This window comes from Kogia breviceps, chromosome X (genome assembly GCF_026419965.1).
Source record: "Kogia breviceps isolate mKogBre1 chromosome X, mKogBre1 haplotype 1, whole genome shotgun sequence".
Classification (NCBI taxonomy): domain Eukaryota; kingdom Metazoa; phylum Chordata; class Mammalia; order Artiodactyla; family Physeteridae; genus Kogia; species Kogia breviceps.
The window spans coordinates 122,640,180-122,666,071 of NC_081330.1; the positions used below are offsets into that span (position 1 = coordinate 122,640,180).

General features: G+C 42.6%; 1 protein-coding gene across 1 annotated transcript in view; it reads left to right on the forward strand.

Annotated features, from left to right (window-relative positions):
* PIR (pirin) overlaps positions 1-25,892 on the forward strand; it is a 102,524-nt gene that overhangs the window by 64,717 nt on the left and 11,915 nt on the right. Inside the window, 3 exon segments of the mRNA XM_059050912.2 lie at positions 6,423-6,507; positions 16,211-16,255; positions 23,637-23,719. Coding sequence (XP_058906895.1) covers positions 6,423-6,507; positions 16,211-16,255; positions 23,637-23,719 — 213 coding nt within the window.

Here is a 25,892-nt window from a genome sequence, read left to right on the forward strand (position 1 = left end):
CATTTTGGCACGTGTACTTTCATATTTAATTTGTTAAATTGTCTTCCTTACTAGGAAGTAAACCACAAAGGCTGAGCAGATCTGTTATTCACCGATATACGTATCCAATGACTAGCACACTACAGACTCTCAGTCAGTATTTCTTAAATGAGGGACCTAAGTAATGAATGAAAACACAAATAGGTTAATGAGCAGATATTTTATAAAAAGGGAAATACAAGCGGCCAAATTAACGCACATGAAGCATACAGAATCGTGCCTGGGGCTTCCCTGGTGGCGCAGTGGTTAAGAATACACCCGCCAGTGCAGGGGACGCGGAGCCCTGGTCCGGGAAGACGCCACACGCCGCGGAGCACCTAAGCCCGTGAGCCACATCTACTGAGCCTGCGCTCTAGAGCCGCGAGCCACAACTACTGAGCCCACGTGCTGCAACTACTGAAACCCACGTGCCTAGAGCCTGTGCTCCGCAACAAGAGAAGCCACCGCATTGAGAAGCCCGCGTACAAGAGTAGCCCCCGCTCGCCGCAACTAGAGAAAAGCCTGCGCGCAGCGACAAAGACCCAGCACAACCAAAAATAAAATAAATAAAATAAATAAATTTTTTAAAAAAGAAAAAGAATCGTGCCTGGTATATACTAAGCCCTCAATATACTTAGTTATTGTTATTCTCATGTTAATAATATTTAGTAGCACTTGTTAATAATAATATCACCCAAACTAATAGTCAGATTAAAAGAGTAATGAGATATCGATTTCTGCTTCTTAAATAAGCTAAGATTAAAAAAAGATAAGATGGTCACTTATTTGATGAGATGGGCACTTGTTACAGGTAATTACCAACTGATTTGACCAAAAACGGTTTGGATGAAAGCATTTCAGTTAGTGTAACAATTGATAAAAATGATCTTTTTGTTCAGAAACAGATGCTGCTAGACACTGGTTGTTCAAATATTGGTATCTGTACTGTGGAGGTTGTGCCTTTAAACTTTTTTTTAGGTTAAATTTTTTCCTGATTTTTTTCCTTTTTGTCTGTTTTTTCAGGCATTTCCAGGTATGTTTTTTCTTTTCCTTTTCATTTTCATTTTTTTCCCCCAGCAGTTAATCCCTCTCTTCTATTTTTGGACAAGGATGTATTGGGGAAAAAAATTTTAATTGTAACAACAGGGAATTTGTTGGAATGAGTTAACTTTCTAACAATAGGAGATTAGAAGAGTGAAAAAGCGCCACTATTTGGAGCACCTAACGAGTTGGAAAGTGGCCCTGTGGTATAGCAAAATTACGGAGACCAGAAAAGCCGATGAGTAGCAGTAGACTTGTTCAGGAAAATTGCTGTTCCGTCACATCATCGTGTTGACCAGCTAGCTCACTTTTAGCCACATTGCGTTTGGCCATAAACCTGTAGATATCTCGAGCCCTGTTAAAATGTCTAGACTTTTAGATGTACAATTTCACTGTGAAGGAAGAAAATAGAAATGTGGTCAAAATACTGAGGATTTGCACTTGTTACCTTAGAGTAATTTGCTTAAGCAATGTCTAGTAAGATTGAGAATTCAAGTGCATTTCCTGAATAAATCACTGAATCATCAAGGGTTTTCAAAATACTTCTCAAAAAGATGTGAAAGTGTTTATTACAGCTCTGACATGTAACAAATGGCTGCCCCGTGCTTTTAGAGAAGGCCAGCATGGTGGCAAAATGAACAGCATTCAGGGATAAATGGGTGGCAGTTATCTGTGAAAGGAGCAGTGGCGAGATGAAAGATACTGCATTTTCTTTACCGTGCTTATACGTAGCAAGCAACATAGCACTCTTCTTTTTCTTGTGAAGACGTACTAAGCCACATAGCTTCCATGTGGAAGTGATTTCATCTTCTAATTAAGATCACATGTAAGAATAAAAGCAGAGGAAGGAAACCAGCTTAACACGCCAGGGGAAGCGGGAGGTCTTTGAAGGATAGAAGATGAAGGCAGTTAGGGTTCAGAAGGAAGTGGTTTCGTAGACCTTGTGTTTTTGTCTTGCTTATTCTGTGGTCATTATTGGAGTGGTGTCTTAGACTCATTTAGGGTTTAATTCTGACATATTTATAAAGAGAGACAGGGCTTGTCTGGATTTGGTAGCACTCCTGTTGTTAGAGGTTAGCCAAAATTTACTCTTCACATCTCATAAAGAGTTCTGTTCCTTCACTTCTAGAGGGCTTGCTTCCATGGTATTTGAACTGTACGATTTTAAGCCATTGGGCTTTTAAAATACAGACCAAAACCTTTAAAGATAAGTTTCCCAAATGCTTTGAACAGAGAATTAAGAAATGAGAAGAAAGACAAAAGAGAAATAGCTTGCGATTTTAGTACCTGTGCAGGCAGTATGAATCGGGACCAAAAGAGAGAAAAAGGAAAAAGAAAGTAATTCCACTGATGGAATTCATGTGCATTAGTTCGGTACGTGCTGAAACAGATTTATAGAGAAATGTTCTATTCTAGGTTGCCTTGGACCAGTTTATTTTAATCCTGTGGAAATAGATAGATTGAGAGCAAATAAAGGATGATTTGCTTAATTAAATTTTCATTCTATTTTGAGGGTCTATTAATAGTTTAATACTATACATGAAAAGAAACAAAACAGAACTCAGGAAAGAGTGTGCCTAATGGCAATATTTCTGTATAGTTGCAAAGCAGCAGTGTGTGTGATGGAAAAATTAAGTCCATGTTTGCTCAAAGTGCATTTGAGACTGGCATTATCATCTTTGAGTTAAATGAACAGAATTTACACTTGCTATTCCAGCAGTTACCGAGGAAGATCAAAATTTTAAAAAGCAATACCTATCGGGCTTCCCTGGTGGCGCAGTGGTTGAGAATCTGCCTGCCGATGCAGGGGACACGGGTTCGTGCCCCGGTCCGGGAAGATCCCACATGCCGCAGAGCGGCTGGGCCCGTGAGCCGTGGCCGCTGAGCCTGCGCGTCCGGAGCCTGTGCTCCACAACAGTGAGAGGCCCGCGTACCGCACACACACAAAAAAAGCAATACCTATCTGCTTTTCAAACACTGTGTGTGTATATATATATCCGTACATATATGTATACACACACTCATGGGAACAACTTTCAAATTGAATTTTATCTCAGGATGGATTAACGGAAATAGAATAATGTACATATAGGTTTTGGGTAGTTGATTATTCAAGACGTGTTATATTGAAACCGTCAATGATCTGATTTTCAGTACAAAAAGGAGAGTAGAAGCAGAATTCTGTTTTTGGCTACAGGTGTTGTGTAAAACACCTTCAAAATGAATTTCAGATTTCCCTGTAGCCCTTTTCACACTGTAAGGCGGTAGGATATATTTGTGGCTTTATAATGTCTCTCGTTGGTTTGCTTACCATTTTGTAAACGAATACCTAAGTACAGCACTCTGTGTCTGTGTGCGCATACGCATATCTGTGTCCTTGCGGCATTAGAGAGAGAGGTTACTGTTTTGGAGACAGTATGGATTAGGCTGAGAAGCTAGAGGCAGGACGAAGAGAAGAGCTCACCAGGAGGGCAAAACGAGTAGTGCGGTTAGCCAGCAGCCCCCTCCCCACTCGCCACAGCCCTCGTGGCTCTCCCTCGCCTGAGCCACGTTCTCACTCCTCTACAGCTCTAGTCTGAGAAATCAGAAGGGAATTTACAATATTAAAAAGTGGAGGGGGCTTCCCTGGTGGCGCAGTGGTTGGGGGTCCGCCTGCCGATGCAGGGGACGCGGGTTCGTGCCCCGGTCCGGGAGGATCCCACGTGCCGCGGAGCGGCTGGGCCCGTGGGCCGTGGCCGCTGCGCCTGCGCGTTCGGAGCCTGTGCTCCGCGGGGGGAGGGGCCGCAGCGGTGAGGGGCCCGCGTACCACAAAAAAAAAAAAAAAAAAAAAAAAGTGGAGGAAGACATTAAAATGTTCTGACTCCAGATTCCAGAACCAGAAGTACACTTCAACATCAGTGAAGTCCCAACGCCAGATTTTCAGATTGAGTGAACTAAGCCCAGAAGAAGATAAAGGCTTTGCTAGTCAGCAGGAAAAGCAATACCAGCCATCAGAGGCTCCCGGTTTCCAGGTTGGAATGATTTTTATGACTACTCTCTGGGAGAATTCTAGTAAAAGTTAAACCATGAGCCTCTTTTTGATTCATGTCCTCGCTGTAGGCCAGGGATACTGCAGCAGCCCCGGAGGCAGAGGTTGGGAAAGATGCTTGAACCTTCTTTTTCTGGAAGAGAGCAAAATATTACCCAGGAAGAGGAGTCATCCGATACTAAGTGAAGTTTCCCCTTGATCTTTTTAGAAGTAATTTTAGAAGTCTTCATCAGGCAAAACCAAATCCTTTCCAGATGGTGCCTTACGCACCTCATGATGCTAGAGGATCAGACCCTGTATCCCGCGGGTGCTGCCCTTGTTTCATGTGTGTTCCAAGCTCTTCAGATTGATTGGGAATCTTTGGCCTTGGGTTGCCCTTGATGTCACAGGTCTTTCTGCTTTCATTTTTGTATGCACAGGGGAATTTGCCTTTCCAGCTTTTGGAGCTGTATAGATGCAGCTTGTCCTCCTAAGCCACATAAAACCACATAGCAGACCACTTAAAGCCCAAAGCTTCAATACATGAGACTTTTACAGGAAAGGGAAAGATCTTCTGATAGCATTATTTACAATTCTCTATTCTAAAACTTAAAAGTACAGACACACACTTGGGCCATACCTAATCACTTGTCCTGAAGAGAGGCATTTTGCTACGTGTTGGTAAAGCGATTGATGAATATGCTATGTATACTGTAAATAAATTTGTTATTTTTAAAAATAAATTTGTTATTATACATGAGATTTTCCATTTTGAAACATCATTTGGTGAGTATTTATTCAACACCTACTATGTGACAGGCCCTGTGCATTGGCCCCAGGTGAAAAGGGCAGATATGTCCGTGTCCTCGTGGAGTTTACATAGATATTCTCTGCAAAATGATGCCTTTATCAAGGATAGTAAATAATTCTGGGCTCTGGATTTTCTTTCGTGGTCTCTTTACACATGCGTGTTTTTAATGAGCGTAAGCTTTTTGTTAAAATATAACATATACACAGAAAAGTACACAAATCATGTGTACAGCTCAGAGGATTTTCACCAAGTGAACTCATCTGTGAAATCAAGAAACAGAACCTTGCCAGGCTCCAGAAGCCCCCTTTTAAACCCCATTCAGTTACTAACCTTCCCAAGGTAACCACATCTCTGACTTCTGATACGCTCGATTAGTTTTGCCTTGTTTTGAACTTTATAGACGTGGAATCATATGTTATACAATCTGTGTCTGCCTTCGTTTGTTCAGCGTTGTGCTTGTGAGATTCATCTGAGTGGTTGCATATAGCTGGGTTCGTTCATTCTCCTTGCTGTATTGTAGTCCGTTGTGTGTATTACAGTTCATTTATCCATTCCATCATTAAAGACATTGGGAATATTTCCAGCCTGGGGCTATTGCTGACAGCGTCACCATCAAGATTTGGGTACATGTCTTTAGGTGGACATGTGTGTGGGGGATACGCCTGTTGAGTTGGAACGCTGGGTCATAGATTATGCATATGTTCATCTGTACTAGGTACTGCCAAAGAGTTGTCTCAAGTGTTTATATCAAGTGATGGTCCCACCAGCCACGTATGAAAGTTCCAGTTACTCCACATCCCTGCCAAATCTGGCGTTGTGTACTTTTTCATCTCTGTGTGTTTTTTAAGTGAAAAAAAAATAAGTAGAACAGAACCACTGGGACTTTGTGGTAAACAATGAAACATCATAAAGTTTATGGCAACAGTGATAATACCTCAGATTGTGGTCTGTGCCAATGATTCAGAATGGTGTTCTGTTGAATTAACAAACTCTGCTTAACTGTTGATCGAATCAAAGCCACTGTTTACAATGGAAAATCCTGCAAAAGTGGGTCTCTCTTACATTTTGAGCTGGGGCTGTTTCAGGCCAGCAGCGTTGGACCACCTTTATATGCAGGAGGGCCAAGTTAGAAGAAATAAAAATAGTTACAGGCTGCTCTCTTTGAATTTCAAAATAGACATGGGCTTTCTTGAGACCTGGGGAAGAAACATGCATTTGATGTGCATTAACCTACCGTATTCAGTAGAAGAAGTGAGAAAGTTGGCAGTGAATTATTGACATTGGATCATATGTGAGAAATGGCTGTAGGGAGACAGCTGTCATCTGGAAATGAGCTTGTCAAGCTAGGAGGGCTGACTTTTAGACTGAGACCCTAAGAAGGGGGCTATATTGGCAGCCCGTCCTTCCCACTTTTAACAGCATCTCCCGAGGAGGAATTGTATCTGTTAATGGATCCACACTCCAGGCCCGTGACAGAGGGTCCAGCTGAAGTAAAGATGAACCTTATTCTTGGAAGGATGCTGATGATTTCCTTTTTCTTTTCAGTCCAAGATTTACACTTACACACCAACTTTATATTTGGACTTCAGATTGGGCCAAGGAGCAAAGCATTCCCAGCCTATTCCTAAAGGTATGATGGCTTCTGCAGTTTAGTGATCATTTCAGGGGAAAAAAAAAAAACAAACCACAAGGGGCTGCTTTCTCTGGAATGGACTTGTTTCTGAACCTCAACACAAAGTTCTATGAACCTTGTTTATGTTTAATTATGTTTAAATGAGCAAATAACTGCTTGAGCTTTTCAAGTTAAGGAAATCAGGAGGAATTCATAGAACGTTAGGGCTGAACCGTTGGGGCCGCCCCTCATTTTATCATTGCGAACGCTGAGACCCAACAGATGCACTACTTGCTCAAGGCCACGTGAGGACTCGCTGGGCACGGCAGGACGTTTACCCAGGTCTGCTGACTTCTGGGCCACCTTTGACTCACAGAGTTCCTGGAGGGCAATCCGATCTGTGTTAGTTATGAACAAGTGCATTCTTGATTGAGGTGCAGCTTTTGTTATGGAGGATTTACTTTTAAGTCGTCGTTTAGATCCAAAGAAGAGTTAGAAAACTCCCCAAGTGTTTAAGGCCAGTTTTATTTTTTAAAATGGCCACCCCTGGGCTTCCCTGGTGGCGCAGTGGTTGAGAGTCCGCCTGCCGATGCAGGGGACGAGGGTTCGTGCCCCGGTCCGGGAGGATCCCACGTGCCGCGGAGCGGCTGGGCCCGTGAGCCATGGCCGCAGAGCCTGTGCGTCCGGAGCCTGTGCTCCGCAGCAGGAGAGGCCACAACAGTGAGGCCCGCATACCACAAAAAAAAAAAAAAAAATGGCCACCCCTGAGGTCATTAGGCATCAACCTCGGACCCATTCTTTTCTTTGGTTTTTTACATTCTGGCTGTATTTAAGTACAGAAAGATTTTTTACATGAATGCATATGCCTACCTTCATACATGATTTTTATAACAATAAATGTGATAGCACGTATGCTCGAAGTTTTAGTGCTGTGAGTTTTTCTTTTTCTTTCGAGTTTGCTTTCCTCTAAACCCTTTCCCTCCCTCATCCACCCATAGCAGTATCCTCCCTGTATATCCCGGATCTGGAGTAGATGCCAGATACATCCTTGAATTAGATCTTACAATGTTTTTCTCAACACTTACTCTTCTCCACTTTCATATATGTGCATGTAAATATACACACACACAGGGATATTTTGTCCTTGTTTTACTAAAATGGAATCATGCCAGAAATATATTTTTTGCATCTTGCTTTTGTGACCAGACAATACCTCATGGAAATCCCTCCGAGTCTGCTCGTATGGCTTGGTTGAACGGCGACGTTCTACGCCATGGGTTGACTACGGTGCATTTAGCTCTTCTCTGTCAGCGGGCGCTCCCTTTGTTCCCTGCACTTGGCTGCTGCACGCTGGTCTGCAGTTTCTCCCTGACCCCACCAACACTTGCGTGTGTGGTTCATGTTAATTTTGACTCTGCACTCCGCTGCCACCCTATATATTGCCTCATAAGAGAATGTGTATCTGTCAGTTTACAAAGCTGTACTTCTAGATTATTTTGTCATTATGACTTTTAAACCTGAGATTTGTTTTCAAAAATGTTTTGGAATGCATACAAAACCAAGTAGCTTAGAAATGCATGTATATCACTGAGTCGCTATAGACCCACTTTAAACAAGTCTGTTATAAACCCAATTATGCAGAAGAACCTTTCTTTTCCAATAGGTCACTTCCAGTTACAGTGTGTTCTCCCCACCCCGTGCCCTCACCCCCCCGTATACAGTCATATATGCCTTCATTGCGTTAGGTGACAAGTCTAACGTTTGAGGCTTCCCTGTCCAGTGCCAGACAAACAATTAATTTAGGTATTATAATGCATTTATTATTTACAGACTCAATAGTACTGGCTGCCTGTAATCCAACATATTGGCTAGTAAAACTATGCTGTACAAATTTTATTATCAAACCATTCAAGTCAAGCTCACCTTTTGTCTTTTTTTTTTTTTTTAACCTCCTTTCCAGGTCAAATTCCAGTATAAAATTCAAGGACTGTCTAAATTCATTTTATTTGAGTGCTTTGTTGCATCAAATATTCCTTGAAATGTGTAGCCCATTGGCTGGGTCCTGATCATGTTTTGTTTATAATATTTTGATTGTTTTGCTACTCATGGTAAAGGGATTTGACATGGATGTCTGGGTTATGTTTGGCTTTTGGCATAAGCTTTGCAGTCTAGCTAATTTAATGTTGACTTTCTTGTATCATTACCAAACTAAAGGGATAGAAATAGAGGCATACACTGCTACCATCCCATTTCTGACACCAGGAAAAAGCATATGTCCCAAGGGACATCCAGTTAAGGGAGACTGGAAACATTTCTCATGAGTCAGACACGTTTTATCTGAATTCCATCCCATAAATAATATTGGTTAAAGATGATACAAATAGGTGGAGAAATATACCATGTTCTTGGATTGGAAGAATCAACATTGTGAAAATGACTCTACTACCCAAAGCAATCTACAGATTCAGTGCAATCCCTATCAAATTACCACTGGCATTTTTTACAGAACTAGAACAAAAAATTTCACAATTTGTATGGAAACACAAAAGACCCCGAATAGCCAAAGCAATCTTGAGAACGAAAAATGGAGCTGGAGGAATCAGGCCTCCTGACTTCAGACTCTACTACAAGGCCACAGTAATCAAGACAGTATGGTACTGGCACAAAAACAGAAATATAGATCAATGGAACAGGATAGAAAGCCCAGAGATAAATCCACACACATATGGTCACCTTATCTTTGATAAAGGAGGCAAGAATATACAGTGGAGAAAAGACAGCCTCTTCAATAAGTGGTGCTGGGAAAACTGGACAGCTACCTGGAGAAGTATGAAATTAGAACACTCCCTAACACCACACACAAAAATAAACTCAAAATGGGTTAAAGACCTAAATGTAAGGCCAGACACTATCAAACTCTTAGAGGAAAACATAGACAGAACACTCTATGATATGAATCACAGCAAGATCCTTTTTGACCCACCTCCTAGAGAAATGGAAATAAAAACAGAAATAAACAAATGGGACCTCATGAAACTTAAAAGCTTTTGCACAGCAAAGGATACCATAAACAAGAGCAAAAGACAACCCTAAGAATGGGAGAAAATATTTGCAAATGAAGCAACTGACAAAGGATTAATCTCCAAAGTTTATAAGCAACTCATGCAGCTCAATAACAAAAAAACAAACAACCCAATCCAAAAATGGGCAGAAGAACTAAATAGACATTTCTCCACAGAAGATATACAGATTGCCAACAAACACACAAAAGAATGCTCAACATCATTAATCATTAGAGAAATGCAAATCAAAACTACAATGAGATATCATCTCACACCGGTCAGATTGGCCATCATCAAAAACTCTAGAAACAATAAATGCTGGAGAGGGTGTGGAGAAAAGGGAACCCTCTTGCACTGCTGGTGGGAATGTAAATTGATACAGCCACTGTGAAGAACAGTATGGAGGTTCCTTAAAAAACTACAAATAGAACTACCATACGACCCAGCAATCCCACTACTGGGCATATACCCTGAGAAAACCATAATTCAAAAAGAGTCATGTACCAAAATGTTCACTGCAGCTCTCTTTATGATAGCCAGGACATGGAAGCAACCTAAGTGTCCATCAACAGAGGAATGGATAAAGAAGATGTGGCACATATATACAATGGAATATTACTCAGCCATAAAAAGAAACGAAACTGAGTTATTTATAATGAGGTGGATGGACCTGGAGTCTGTCATACAGAGTGAAGTCAGAAGGAGAAAAACAAATACCGTATGCTAACACATATATATGGACTCTAAGGAAAAAAAAATGTCATGAAGAGATTAGTGGTAGGACGGGAATAAAACAAAGACTTACTAGAGCATGGACTTGAGGATATGGGGAGGGGGAAGGGTAAGCTGTGACGAAGTGAGAGTGTGGCAGGGACATATATACACTATCAAATGTAAATTAGATAGCTAGTGGGAAGCTGCTGCATAGCACAGGGAGTTCACCTCTGTGCTTTGTGAGCAACTATAGGGGTGGGATGGGGGGGTGGGAGAGAGGGTGATGCAAGAGGGAAGAGATATGGGAACATATGTATATGTATAACTGATTCACTTTGTTGTAAAGGAGAAACTAACACACTATTGTAAAACAGTTACACTCCAATAAAGATGTTTTTTAAAAAAAAAATATTGGAATCGATTTTTACCATCTCTTTATTTCCTTTGGGCAAGGCACGTTTCTGTAGGATTGTGTTAATCTTGCAGAAAACAGATGTTTCATGCAGCGATGATTTGGAAGGCACTTGATATCAGGAATTGAGCTAGATGGTGCACCACTTAACAAAGAATCCAATCTGTTGAGTCTCTGACAATACCAGATTCCTCTCACATTTTTCATGTTGATTCTTGGCTAAAATAAGAGTAAGTAGTTGTGTTTTTTGGTTTTTTTGCAGTGACTTTTACCATCTCTTGCAAAGCAGTCTGATTTCCCTTGCTGTAAACTGATATTGCAGATAACACCATTTGTTATCATTCATTGAGAAGGACATAGATCTGTATTTCTAGGAAAATATCAGTCTTTGCCAAGAAACCTGTGCCTTCTGGCCCTCCTGTCCCCTTTGTCTTCTGACTGACTGCATCAAAGCTGGGCCCTCAACAAGCACTGTTTGTTTTCTCCATCTTCCTTCACAGTATCCCTGCTACTTGGCATTTAAAAGCATGATCTGGAATGTTAAAAAACGGAGGAATGTTATGGTATTGAAAAACTTAATTTTGCTTCCCTCAACTTTTAACTTTTCTTTAGGGTATATGTACATCAGTCAACAAAATTTATCTAGAGAACATATAGCTTATCGCATTATTCTGTGGTAAGCAGAATAGTGGCCCCACGAAGATGTCCACGTCCTAATCCTGGAACCTTTGAATGTGTTACCTTACATGGTATAGGGGATGTTGCAGGTGTGATTAAGTTAAGGATCTTGAGATGGGGAGATTAGCCTGCGTAATCCGGGCGGGCTGATGGAATCCTACGGATCTGTATAAATGAAAGAGGGAGATGGGAGTCAGAGTGAGAGAGAGACGTGTGACAATCGAAGCAGATACGTACAACAAAAACTGGTTAGAACCTACTAGGCCCAAGATGGCAGAAGGTTTGACTTCCTGTAGACCTGGAGCCTCATCATACGCTCATTGTAGTATGGTAGCATGTTAATGACACACCCACAGTTGCCGTGACAGTTCCGAGGTGGACCATGAAAGGCCAGAAAACTGGGCGGTGGCCCAATTCCTGGAAATGCCCGCCCCTCCCCCGGAGTAGCTGGACTCCTCCTCCCACTCGTTAGCCTGTTACCAAGCCCATAAAATCTAACCTCCCCACACCCTAGAGGCCTCTCTCGCCTTCTGAGATGGACCGCACTCTGTCTCTGGAGCACATACCTCCCTGAATAAATCTGCTTTCACTCTACTTCAGCTCCCTCTTGAATTCTTTCCTTTGTGAAGCCAAGGGCCCTCCCTCCCTTGGCAGCCCGTCCCAGGGACTCCGATGGGACCTGGGACGTGACCATTCTCGCGTGCCCCCTTCTCCTGCAACAAAGTCACATTCTCTGGGTGTAGAAAACTGTTTGGAGGCAACCAGTTAGGGGCTGTTTCTCTCACCTATATGATTTTATCTGTAAAAGAGAAGAAAGATATGAAATAAATACGCCACTGTCTGTGTTCATTGTTTCATCCTTTGCGCTCTTCTGAACTACAATATTAAAGTATTGAAAATAAACAAAAACCGGTCTCTAAAGATGAGAGGGAAAGGGATTAACAAACAATGTGGTCTAATGATGAGAACACATCAGACAAACCCAAACTGAGGGACATTCTACAAAATAATCGATCTGTACTTTTAATGAAGAAAATGACTGAGGAACTATTTTTTTCTTTATGCCCTAAAAAGCATTACTGAGACAACTAGCTCAATTTGAATATCTGTACATGGCTAATAGTATTGTATTAATGGTCATAATTTTTTAACTGATATTGTATTAATTTCATAATTTTTAGAAGTGCACTAGGGTTACGTTGGAAAATATCCTTGTTTTTAGGAAATTATTTCAAGGTAGCAGAGTATCATGCCTCCAACATTACTCGCAAATATTTCAGAAAAAAAAGAATGATGTATACTTCTCGAGAGAATGTTAAAGCATATGTGATAACAGATTAGTTTTTGGAGAATCTGGGTGAGTGGTGTATGGTAATTCTCTATACTATTTTTGTAACTTTTCTGTATGTCTGAAATTATTTCAAAGGAAAAATTAACAAATAATTTGGTGGAATGAGGAGGGGGAAGGGAAGACCCAGAGGGTCTGCCTCCTGTCCAGGAGGCCAGGCATGAGGTCCATGGTGAGTGAGCTGCCTACCCAAGCTGAATGCAGAGCTATCTGGGGGGAGGCTCTTAGGAACCAGCACTGCTTTGAGGTGTGGCATCTGGTGTGACCCAGAGTTTGGGTAGAGGTTTCTTCTCTCCTTAGCCCTGTTCCCCTCTTCCCCTTTCGAACCGAGAGCTGACCTTTGTCATGGATTTGGCATGCCACCAAGTCATGTTTTTCTACTTTCTCTACACATACATGTATAAGCGGCCATTGGAAAGTTCTTTGAAATAATGAACTTAAGACTGAGGAGGAAGGAAAATGAGCTGGGTTAAGGCAAGGAATGTAGGCCAAGAAACGCTCTCATTAGGGATGTTTGCAAGAATTGGGAACCTCCCTGGAAATGAGAGCAAATGCCACAGAAAATGGTTTACGTGTTTAAAAGAAGTTTTCCACATCTTCTGTTGGACTGAAGGAGGGCTGACATAAATGTGTTGCCGATTAAACCAAGCTCCAGGACCAGGGGTAAATGTGACCTTCAGCTCCTGTTCCTTGTCTTTGACTGAGGGAGGGAGGGGAAAGAGCTTCCCAGCTGTGAAAAGCCAGTAGCTTGGAGACCACAGTTGCAGGGCCTGTGACCTCAGACAGAAATAAAAATGCCAGGATGGTATCCATTCCCAGTGCAGGACAGAAAAGTGGGAGGAAAGATAGGGGAACAAAGAAAGATGAGAAGGACCTGAAAATCTCACAAGAGAACTCTTTGATGATACAATCCTGCTCTTGGCAGAGCAGGAATTACCAAAAAATGTGGTAGTTCATAAACATGTAGTAAGCATTCACATGATTTGGCTCTTGTTTTGCTATAGCTTTAAGAAAAAATGCTTAGTGGGAATTAAACTAGGTTTAACAGAATCAAGTGCAGATAGACAACATGATAAAAAGAAGGAAAAAAGGAAATTGCCCTCTGTTCCTATTTTATTCCCTGTAACACTCCGTGCCTTCTAGCCAGTAGCATGAATTGTGTTATTAATGGTGAAGGTGGAGTCTGTATCTTTTTTTTTTTTTTTTTTTTTTTTTTTTTTTTGCGATACGCGGGCCTCTCACTGCTGTGGCCTCTCCCGCCGCGGAGCACAGGCTCCGGACGCGCAGGCTCAGCGGCCATGGCTCACGGGCCCAGCCGCTCCGCGGCATGCGGGATCCTCCCGAACCGGAGCACGAACCCGTGTCCCCTGCATCGGCAGGCGGACCCTCAACCACTGCGCCACCAGGGAAGCCCGGAGTCTGTATCTTAATGGAAGATTTTTGCAAGGAACAACAATAGGTGAATGCACATAATACATTGACTTGGCCATTCCTTTAAGCAAGTGTTTGGTCCTTCTGGATAAAAGATTTAAAAAGATAAAAAGAGAAGGAAAACAGACCGAGGCAATTATGTGTAGACTCGTTTTCTGCTTGAAGGGTGAGTAGGAATGAAGCAAAGGGGGTGGAGGAGAAATGAGATTAGAACAATCAAAATAATTCCAAATAAAAACCCACTTGAACAATGGAGAGCTTTGAGGTTCTGTCAAACTTGGAAACCATTAATTTTTTAATACCTTTCAACCATGAGGAGAGGATCGGTTATGTCAATCACAACACGTCCTTGCAATGGAATGCTTTGCAGTCTTTCCCAAGGATGAGTTATTTCTCTGTTTTTTGGAAGGGTATCCAAAATAGAACACTGAGTTCTAGTTTTTAAGCAAATAATATATAGTGCATAAAAGAGAAAAGAAACTGAAAACACAAATACCGAATTGCTAATGATATTTATGGGCTGGGAGCACTTAGCATGTGTTTTCAGCATCTAGCACGAACCTCCCTCCCCGCAAATTGGACAGTGTGAAGACCCCTGGCTGTGCCTTCATCTTTCTGTTCCACCCACAAGTACACCTGAGTGGTAGCTGGTCACTGGATGATGGGAGGCCAAGCTCAGAAGACTGAGCCAGTGGGTCAGTGGTCAGTAAGGGAGCAAAAGAGCAAGTGTGCTCTGAGCAGATAGACTTAATTCCAGAGCCCTTACACTCATTCTCGTAAAATCTTGGGGAGGAAAAAGTGTGAAATAGGAGGATGAAAAATATATCGTCTCGCGTCCACCTGAGTGTCTGTCTTTGTTTTGCCATCCTTCAGGCTTTCCAAAACAGACTCCATTTATGTTAAGTTTGATCGGTCATGCCTTATCACGTGGGCCTCTGTTGCACTTTTCAACCCACCTGCCAGCACAGCCACATCCCTCAAGTCTACTTTGTCCTCTGTGATTCTTCCATGCCTTCCTTGGTTTTGTTTACTCTGCCACCACGTTGACTCTCTCACAGACTCCAGTCTGGGTCCTGCCCTTGTACCTTGGACTCGGCCCTGCATTCCCTTCACAGATCTTCTTTTCTCCCAGAGGCACACGGAGTGATGTTCTGATTCTGTTTTGAGCTGGCCACTCCTACATTCATTCATGTCCCTCAGTGGCACTGCAGCGTCTCCTCTGGGCCATAGGGACAATACATAAATATCCGTGGAAATCCAGTGCTCGTTCCAAGAGGGCAGATAGCGGGTTGTCACTTAAAACTGTTTGGAGGGGACTTCCCTGGTGGCGCAGGGGTTGGGAGTCCGCCTGCCAATGCAGGAGACACAGGTTCAAGCCCTGGTCCAGGAAGATCTCACGTGCCGCTGAGCAGCTAAGCCCGTGCGCCACATCTAAGGAGCCTGCGCTCTGGTGCCCACGAGCCACAACTACTGAGCCCACGTGCCGCAACTACTGAAGCCTGTGTGCTCTAGGGCCCGCGTGCCGCAACTACTGAATCCCGCATACCTAGAGCCCGTGCTCCGCAACAAGAGAAGCCACCACAATGAGAAGCCCACGCACCGCAACAAAGACGCAACACAGCCCCCCCCAAAAAAACCAAAAACTGTTTGGAGGCCCAAGGAACTGAAGATGAGCCATACTGGTGTGTTGTAGTTATTAACATGATGTTCGACCTGGAAGGAACAGCTGGTTTGTTAGTATAGCTGTTGGCATATAGATGTATAGCCAGTGAATAGCACACTGTCTACTTGGGTGGCTGTTAAACACTTGAGGCCAAGTCATTTAGGTTCGGGGGGGGGGTGTTTGTGTGTGAATGCATGCATGTGGGACTGTGTTTAAAACTGTTTACAGAACTTAAGTTTTAAAATGTATGTATATCTAAAAAATTTCATCTTCAAACCTTTTGTATCTGTAACGTATGTAAGTTTATATAATTGTATGTCATACGTAGAGTATTAAATATTTGATATTGTTATCTCTTTGTTCCTTTTGGCATTATGGACACTAACCTTTTAATGTCGCTGGTCCCTTTTCAGGGTGGACAAGCTTCATTTATACCATATCTGGAAATGTACATATCGGTAAGTGATGAGTCTTTTGCTTTGGGTTCAGTTGCAATATCATTGAAAGTACTGCCAGGAAGGAAAGGTAAGATGAAACCTTTCATGTAATTGAACACTATGTTTCCTCCTGTTCGGCACCAGCCCCCTGTACATCCTGGTACATCCTGGTACACCCAGGGCAGGGCACCTCTCAGCTTCCAGTATATTCAGTGAGGGAGGAGAATAGGAACACCAGCCATGACAGCAGCCATTTTACTGTGGCCTGTGTGCAAATGTAAGGTCCAGGCACAGTTCTGTGGGTTGACACCTTGCTCGGATGATGGAGCTTTAACGGGCTGCAAGGGGAGCAGGACACTATCTCCATCGTTGCAACTGTCTCCATCGTTGCGGGCCATATAGTTTCTGTTGCAGTGACTCATTCCTGCTTTTGTAGCACAAAAGCAGTCACAGGTGATACATAAATAATTGGGATGGTTGTTCCAATAAAACTTGATTTATGGCCACTGAAATGTGAATTTCATATACTTTTCATGTGTCATGAACTACCACTCTTGGGATTTTTTTTTAGCCATTTGAAAACATAAAAACCTTTCTTAGCTTGTGGGCTCTACAAAAGCTCACATTCGATTTCAGATTTATAGGCAAGGCAAAATTTTTCCTCTACAGTTCTAGGTTCTTTTTGGCTGGGCTATGAGTTAGATTGACATAAGACAGATTAACAGGAGAAAAACAAACTTAATTACATAGGTACTGGGGTCCCGTAAAATATGAGACCCAAGGGCAAGTTGGACAGATGCCATCCTGAGCTAAAGAATGAGATAGGAACCTGAGGCTTCAAAGGGGAGGAGAGTAATTCACAGGATGATAAGAAGAGCAGATGTTTGGTAATTAGATGTTTGCCCTGCCATCCAGGTAGGTCATTCAGATGAAAGTTATCTCTGGTAATAGCTCTCTCTTTGAACCAGGCCCCTTATCTGAATTCTTTAAGGTAGTTAAGAGAGTGGTTGGAAGCTCTTCCTGAGTCTTTTGGGCCTTGACTGTCTTCAGCTCAAAACAATCTGCGCGCCAAAGTGGCACATCTTGGGGAGTCTCATTCTGAACCCCTTCAGTTTAAATGGCATTGTAGAGGCTGAAGGGGAGAAAGATGAACAAATAATCTTCAAACCCTGTTTGAATCAGTAGTTACAGCCTTGTTTCCCAAGACTTTTAACAAGTGAAAAGGTCAGTGGCTCGAGGGGTAAGAATGACTTATACATCCACTTGTTTTTCTCGAGGTGAGGCAGGATTTTCCTGAGTCATCCTTATTCACTGGCCTGGTCACCTCTCATGACCATGAGCCACAAGTGCAAAACATCTGGCAGGAAATGGGGTCACGGTCTGTAGTGTTGGAGCAAACTTGCATCTGTCCAGGGTAAAGTGGACCATGGAGAGAATCTAGCTCGCAAAACTGCCCTCTTGGGAATCTGCTTTAGCCAACGAATAGCTGGCCAGGTGACCTCATTTGAATTTCATCTCCTTCCCTTCCTCCTCTTCACCCCCTAATGGAGATATTAATGAGAAAAACAAAAGGGCAAGAACAAATCACCAGTAAAAAAAGAAACGACAGAGCAGAAATAGCTATTGAATGTGTACTGACCTATAAATCTATAGAGAGAATCCAAAAAATGCTCTCAGACTTTATTGCCTCAATTTTATCTTGCTTATAAAACCAGGATGGCAGCAGGCAACCACAGATGGCAGGAACTGATAAGCAAGTAATTGTCTTAAATGTCATGTACCACCATTCTGTTGAAATAGATGTTATAAATATGCACGTAATGTATGGGACTGGAATAAAGAGACTGCAGTTTGGCTTGAGAAAGTAGTCTGGGGAGAATACCATAAGTGGAGATTAGGATGACTGTTAAAAATATTAATTGGGACTTCCCTGGTGGTCCAGTGGTTAAGACTCCACGCTCCCAGTGCAGGGGGCCTGGGTTCGATTCCTGGTCAGGGAACTAGATCCCACATGCCGCAACCAGGAGTCCACATGCCACAACTAAAAAAAAAAAAAGATCCCGCATGCCGCAACTAAAGATCCCGCGTGTGGCCATGAAGATCCCGCGTGCGGCCATGAAGATCCCATGTGCCACAGCTAAGACCCGGTGTAGCCAAATAAGTAATAATAAATTAATTAATTAATTGATGCAGGAAGTACTTAAAAGATGGACATCAGTAGATTTAGTTTTGTAAGGGCAGGTGGAGTTTTGAATGTTAGAAAATGCTGGACATTAACTAGTTGTCTAAGTTAGATATTTTAAAGTTCATGGTGAGTATAGTGAAGTCATGTAATTGCCCACTAACGACACCCTGAAGAAGAGAAGGAATTAACAGAACTAAAATAAGACAAATAGAGTAAGTACTTCCTTATTTAAAGAGTACTTATTTGAGATGTTTTATGGTTGTCGAGGATCGTCTTAAGTTTTGATACATTGTATTTTTTTTCAAGCCTTCTGACTGTTGAATAGTAGCTTTAAAAATTGTGCAGGAGAAGGCTTCCCTGGCGACTCAGTGGTTGAGAATCCGCCTGCCGATGCAGGGGACGCGGGTTCGTGCCCCGGTCCGGGAGGATCCCACGTGCCGCGGAGCGGCTGGGCCCGTGAGCCGTGGCCGCTGAGCCTGCGCGTCCGGAGCCTGTGCTCCGCAACGGGAGAGGCCACAACAGTGAAAGGCCCGCGTACCCCCAAAAAGAAAAAGAAATTGTGCAGGAGAAAGATCTTTGACAGCAGTCTTTCACTGAGGCAGCAAGTCCTTTGACCAGCCCCCAGCTGAAATCTTATGCAGTATATGATTTTTAAAAAAAGAAGAAAATAAAACAACATGGTCAGAAAACCAGTAGATCCCAAGGATATTAGCTCTAAACCCCTTCCCTGCAGCTGAGATGAAAATGACATTACACATCAACACAGAGATCAACAGGTTACGGGAATTTATATCCTGTGTCCCTGAAGCTTGGGGCAGTTTATCAGCTTGGATGCCCGTCCCCTAGAAGAACCAGTATCAAATGTACTGTTGGGGCTTAGAAAATATATTTAGAAATCTAAAAATATTTGTGGTTATTGAGGTGACAGCTAACTGGTTTATGTGGGTAGTAAAATGTTTCAAGCTTATTTGAATAAGTAATTATTCATGCTCACTTGTGCTCTGCCCTTTGCTTCTGGCTCTGGGGGGTATTAAGAAGTTTGACACAGCCCCTGGATCTCAATAAAGGTGGGAAAACGCACTAGGAGCCCTCCGAGTTGACCTCCACTTACCCAAAATGAACTGGACTAAGCAGTGAGCCTCATTCCACGCAGAATACGTTGAATGAGGTGCCTGAACGCCCAGGATGGTCGGCTCCCCTGGTCCACCTGCCCCCTGCTACTCCCCCTGGCAGGTTGACGTGGACTTAAAGGCAGGTGTGATTGTTCTCTAATCTGTTTATGCCAGTTGCACCAGTGATTGCAATTATGCGATTTAATTAAATAATATTTCAATTAACGAAATAAGCTTGAAAAGCGTGTTATTTCTAGAGCAACTAAAGTCAAATGCTTTGTAAAAGTATATTGCTAAAGAAAACGCTTAGAGCTAGTGTGGCAGAGATGACAGTAAAAGATGAGGGGAAACTGATAATGTAGAAGGATTTCAGTGGTGCATTACGGGTATGCTTTATAAAGAAAGGCAGTGCTTTCAATCCATTTTCTAAAAATTGGCAAATGGATGCACATGTACAATTTAATTTAAAGCAACATGTTGGAGGCAGCTTAATCTTTTTCAGTTAATGATCCGGATTGCATCCGATAAGAAGGCTTCAACTGTACATACAATATTGATGATACCAAAATCTGTGATAGAAGTACCGGAATGTACGGAACAGAGGGTAAATGGGACAGTAGTTCTTGTAAAGAGAAGAAGAAAAAGGAAATCTTGTGTATGGGGAGAAGTTTCACAGCAATAAACCACACACTGAAGATGCAGCACTAACTTTAAAATGTTTTAAAGTATCTTGCCCTTTTATGACTGTTTACGCAAACAAAAATATTTGCAGTTCAATTGTTTTCAGTTAAATTTTCCTTAACTGCACTATTAGATTTAACATTCTTGGCGAAGCTTCCCAATGGAAACTATTTATTATCTGATTTGGCTCGATTTATAATTGAAAGTGGTCAGAACCAATCAAATATATTTTCTCTGAGACTTATTTGAGGTTCAGGACATAACCAGTTGGGTGAGACAGCATAGAAGTGACATGAAGATAGAATCAATCTGTGCTTTCTGTGATCCTGCTTTAAACAGTTTATAGAATAATACAGAAGCTACAGGTACACTGAGAATGATTAATCTTAAAAACCTGACTTTCCAGTGTCTATAAAAAAGGTTTGCCTTATGGTGGAGCATTTCAAATGGCCTCTTCAGAATCAATACTGTGGTTCCTCTCCTAGATCAGCAAGTAGAATGAGCGGAAATTGCATTCCGTGTAAAATTAGAATGAGAGCTCTTAGAGAAACATGAACTCTGTTTCTAAATTAAGATTTTCTCATAGACCAATGAATGGCAGTTGAGCAAGCTACCCTGATAGGAGGTGCAGAGAAATCCCAGTTCAGCATTAGTTTTGAGAGCTGTCTCTTGCCAGCTCACTCCATTAGAACATAGTGAAGGGGCTTTATAAACCATTTTGGTCTCTGTATCATAAAGCATCCTACATGTTAAAATTAGGGGTCGGGGTAGACCACATGGGTAATGGGTGTTACAGATGAATTCATCGAAGATAAAGACATGGTTCATTGCTCCCAGGGAATCTCAGTAAAGCACAGTTAACAAAATGCTGCTTTATATCACAGTTTAAAATATTACCCCAACCTAAATGAGATTATCGTTAGACTCCGAGACCCCTCTTTTTATGGCCACATCCTTGCATGAGTGGAAGATCAGCGGAGTTCTATCATTCACTGCCGTGACATCTGTTAACCTAAGTCCTTGGGGGAGAGGAAGCCTTCAGCGATGTGCTGGGGCTCTCTCTTGGCAGCTCGCAGGAGCAGGTTGTGTACCTCTTCCCTGGCCTCAGATTGGTAGCTTGAAATTGGCCACAGCGGGAGCATTTAAACCATGGAAATTGGCACACAGTACAAATCAGGTTTGTTTTTCCCCTTGTCCCGGAAAGCCGGTTGGTAAACATTAACTAGCACACCACTGCCTCTGAGACAGAAGCTCCTCAACTTTTTGTGCCAGGAACCCTTTTGACATTTGCCAAGGCCCCACCTCTGAACAATGTTTTTTTTTTGTTTTTTTTTTTAATTCAATGGTGTCATTAAAAGGTTAAAAGAACAAGTCTGTGATACAGTTGCATGTGTGTTCTCTGACGACATTTGCAATAACATGATCCAGAAGCAGGTCTACTTTAAATTGTTAAGTAGTGATTAACACAAACTTATTTTGAGGTCTTTACAATGCTAATGTGATATGAAAATATCCGTGTGATTTCTACTGGAAACAAAATCATTGGTCCAGCTAATACTGCTGTGGTTTTCTGGCTACAGTCCTGACTGAAAGAAAGGCCACATTTCAGTCAGGTGTTCGTGAAAATAAGGATGTCATTTGTCTCCCCTGCAAGTCCATGATTGCTCTGAATTCTCTCCATGGACCCCTTGGGAACACATTGACTCCAGGTTAAGAAGTCCTCCGTTAGGATCCTATTTCACGTTTGCAGGCATCAGAATGAACCCCGCTGCTTCGTGTAGGTTATCTGCAAAGTGGAGGTCAAAGGGAGGCCTTCTCTAGAAAATATGACTATGTTTGAACTCCAGTCAGTATTCACACAATTCACAAATTATGTTTCTATGGTAATTCCTCAAGCTACTGCTTTTGCTTACATAAGTGCCTCCATGTTGATTGTTCAGCTTTAGCTGTATCGTGTCAGGTGAATGCCCTTTTTTTTTTAATAGTCCAGAATGTCATGCAGACATCGTTACAGGCTTCGCAGCCCGCCCGGGAGTCTTCTCTCTGTTGTCTGTTCACGTGTCTGGCTTTCAGTCAGCTAAAAGGCCCAGCCACGTGCCGCCCGCCGCCTCTCTGCCGCCTCCCGTGGCCGTGCAGGCCGCTGCATTATACTGCTTTGCTCCTATAGGGAGAATCGTGTTCTTCGAAGGTCTCTTCTCTCTCCCATTGTTACCCAGTCTTTCCTTCTCCACTCCCCCTCTCAAACCCGTTCCTGTCTTTCTGTGTCCACTCTCCCAGTTCAGACTGGAATTCATTCCCACTGAGGCTGTTCGAATAAGCTCCCAACAGGTCATCCTAACTCCAGTCTTGCCCTCTCCAATTTATTCTGTGCTCCGCTTTCAGTTATTTCTCCAAGACGCGGATCTAACCATTTCCCCCCCACACCCTTTCCTCAGAGGTCCTCCATTTTATACGGATAAGCGCGGCCTTCATGTCTTCCCGTGACCTGAAGCACGTGTGCGTTGCCATCATTCCTCCCAGAAGAATGTTCCAGCAATGATAGAAGGTCCACCCGGGCGTGCCCTGCACATTGCCAGCCCCTCACCTTTGCACAGGCTGTGTCCTCTTGTCTAGAGCACCCTTCATCCCAGCTTTGCCTTTGATCGGTCTGTCTGATCCTGCAGAGCTCTGCAGTCCCTGTTCTCTCTTTGAACTTTGTTTATTCCTTTCTTGTTGCTTTTAACACACAACTTCATTTGTATTATTTTTTCTGTTTCATCTGTGAGCCTTAATGTAGAAGGGATGGAAAAATATCCGTCCTGAAACCTCCCCACTCCCGCAGCATTTAGCAGAGGGCCTTGTACATAGTTCCATAGCGGTTGTTCACTAGCTCTCCGACTTACCTGTTTTCCAGTTGAATTAGTCTCTGTTTTATGAGTATATATTTAGTTTCTCTCAGTGAGATTTTGAGTTATTTGTATGTGAGGAATCGGCTTTGCGCTTCTTGGCATTTTCTCACAGTGCTGGGCAGTTAGCTGTAGGTGTTCAGTAAATACTTGTTGAAAGGAATTAATGATGGAATTTACTAATTTTCCTAAGCATGCTTAAATCTTCTGAGGTTTATAATTGACCCAAGGAAACACTCTTATTAGCATGTAATGCCAAGGACTTTGCTTATTAATTAACCTATGAGGCATGACATTGAAAGTGTAGGTGGAAACATAATACAGGATTCACTTCCTTGTCCTTTTCTACATTGGAAAGCAGCCAGTTTCGGACTTTAATAATTGCAAATACCATCAACAAGAGATTTCAGGAGATTCCTAAGTTGGTTGTTTCTGAACTTGAAATTCATATTATGGTGCCGTGTAGTTAACCAAGTTTGTAATCGTGTGAGAAATGTACTACCATGAGGACTAAATTAAGTGGGTCATCTTTTTTGTAGGCCCTGATGACACACAACAACAAATAGAACCTCATCACACAGCCGTGCTGGGGGAAGGTGACAGTGTCCAGGTGGAGAACAAGGTTAAGTATTAAAAATCTTTTATTCTCTTTTTTCAAAAAATTTTTTTGCATTTAAAAATTTTAAGGTATTTTTTTAAAGGTTACTTTCCATTAACAGTTATTACAAAATATTGGCTATATTCCCCGTGTTGTATAATACACCTTTAAGCCTACCTCACACCCAATGGTGTGTACCTCCTAATCCCTCACCCCTATATTGCCCCTCCCCCAGCACCGGTAACCACTAGTTGTTCTCTGTATCTGTGAGTCTGCTTCTTTTTTGTCACTAGTCTGTTGTATATTTTAGATTCCACATATAAGTGATATCGTACAGTATTTGTCTTTCTCTGACTTACTTCACTTAGCGTAATGCCCTCCAAGTCCATCCGTGTTGCTGCAAATAGCAAACTTTCGTTCTTTTTTATGGCTGAGTAATATTCCATTGTATATAGGTACTGCATCTTCTTTATCCATTCATCTGTTGATGGACACTTAGGTTGCCTTAATTTTCTTAACCTGTACTTTCTACTAGTTTCCAGGAAAATGCCGAAATCTCCTGTGTACCTGGAAAATTTTTTCTCTTCCTCCAGGAAAGAAACTATGCCACAAGTTTATCAGCCCCTTGCATTAACTTCTGTTATTTCTACTGGTTGATTTTAAGGTTTTTACTTATACTGATTCCTCATCTTTAGGAATCATTGAAAGTCCATATTGTTTACCCCTAGAAACTTGAATCTGAAGGCAGCTCTTCCTTGTCTCTCACGTCTTCTTTCTTTATACAGTTGATTGAGTTTATCGTTAGCATAAGTGCAAACGGATGCGTCCTTTCAGGGTATAAATATAGATCTACACACATATTCCCACGGAGCCCTCTGAAAGCCAGCCCCAGGTTGAACTGAGAAGAGCATAGGATCCATTTTGTAATCCTTTTGTGCTGAGTCCTTGCTTTTTCAGTAAAGTTTCTGATATTTTAGGAGTCCGAGGAGCTTTATTTCATCCAGGTTGCCAGATTTCTTCCTTGTGTTCCTTCCTTTATTCCCTTGGACTCTTCGCTCACCGTCCTGTGAGCCTATTAAACCCATCTGGCCACTTTGTGACATTCTAATAAGGAGACTTGAAGAGACAGTTGTGCAGAAGCTCCTGCAAAGATGAATTTTGAAAAGTAGGGATGAAAAGTATGTTGGCGTGCAGGTGACCAGCGGAGAGGCCGTCTGACTGACTGCCAGCCCTGGGGCCCTGCTGTGGTAGAATGCAGTGGGTGTGAGGAATGATTATATCTTAACCCACTTTGCTGACAGCTCCCCTACTGCTGCTTTAATCCCCTGCAGCACCTCCAGGGGCAGTGAAGTAAGGCGGAGCAAAACCCCACGAGCTCCAGAGGAAATGCATATCTCAGGGTCCGTGCTCACTATAATTAGGTCCAACTGTATGGAACTGCCACTTCTGACCTACAAAAATGGCGATTTCGTCTGTTTTCACCCAGTGCACGAAAGAGGCGTGGAAGCTATATGTAGACCACACCCTACTGGCAGCAGATTAGTCTGTGACGTTATCTGGTTTAAGTTGACAATCTCAGTCCTTCCTATACTCTAGCAGAGGGCACGTTGCAGATGATCAGGATTGGGAAGCTGAAGCGGAACACCAGCAGGAAGTGGTGAGGGGGTCCAGAAAGAGAGAGGCAGCAGGATGGAAAAGAGTTGACTGAAACCATCAGTTCCTTGGCCCCAGGGGCATGGCTCTCTTGTGTGCCCTTCTGTAATTTTGACTGTATATAAGTGTAGCCTGAGCCATCAAGACATTAGAAAGAGTTCTGGGAAAAAATCTATTCCAAAAAATTAACCTTTAAATGGGCACGTATCACTTACAGCCGTGAAGAGTAGGAAGTCCCCCTTAGATACAATGGGAGGAGCCTGTGACGGTGTGAACCTTGGCTTCACCACTCACCGGCCACGTGACTTTGGACACCGTTCTCAACACCCCCGAGCTTCGTTCATTTGCTTTTTCTGCAGAGTTGAATGAATGATCCTAACTGCGTGGGGCTGTCATATTGACTGTGTGAGATTACGCAGGTCAACGGTCTAGGCCACATCTAGCACGGGGGTCAGTACTTTATGCCCTACAGGCTAGATTTAAATTTTTTTCTAAAGGGTTATTGAACCCCAGCTACACCCATTCATTATTTCCGTTTGTCTGT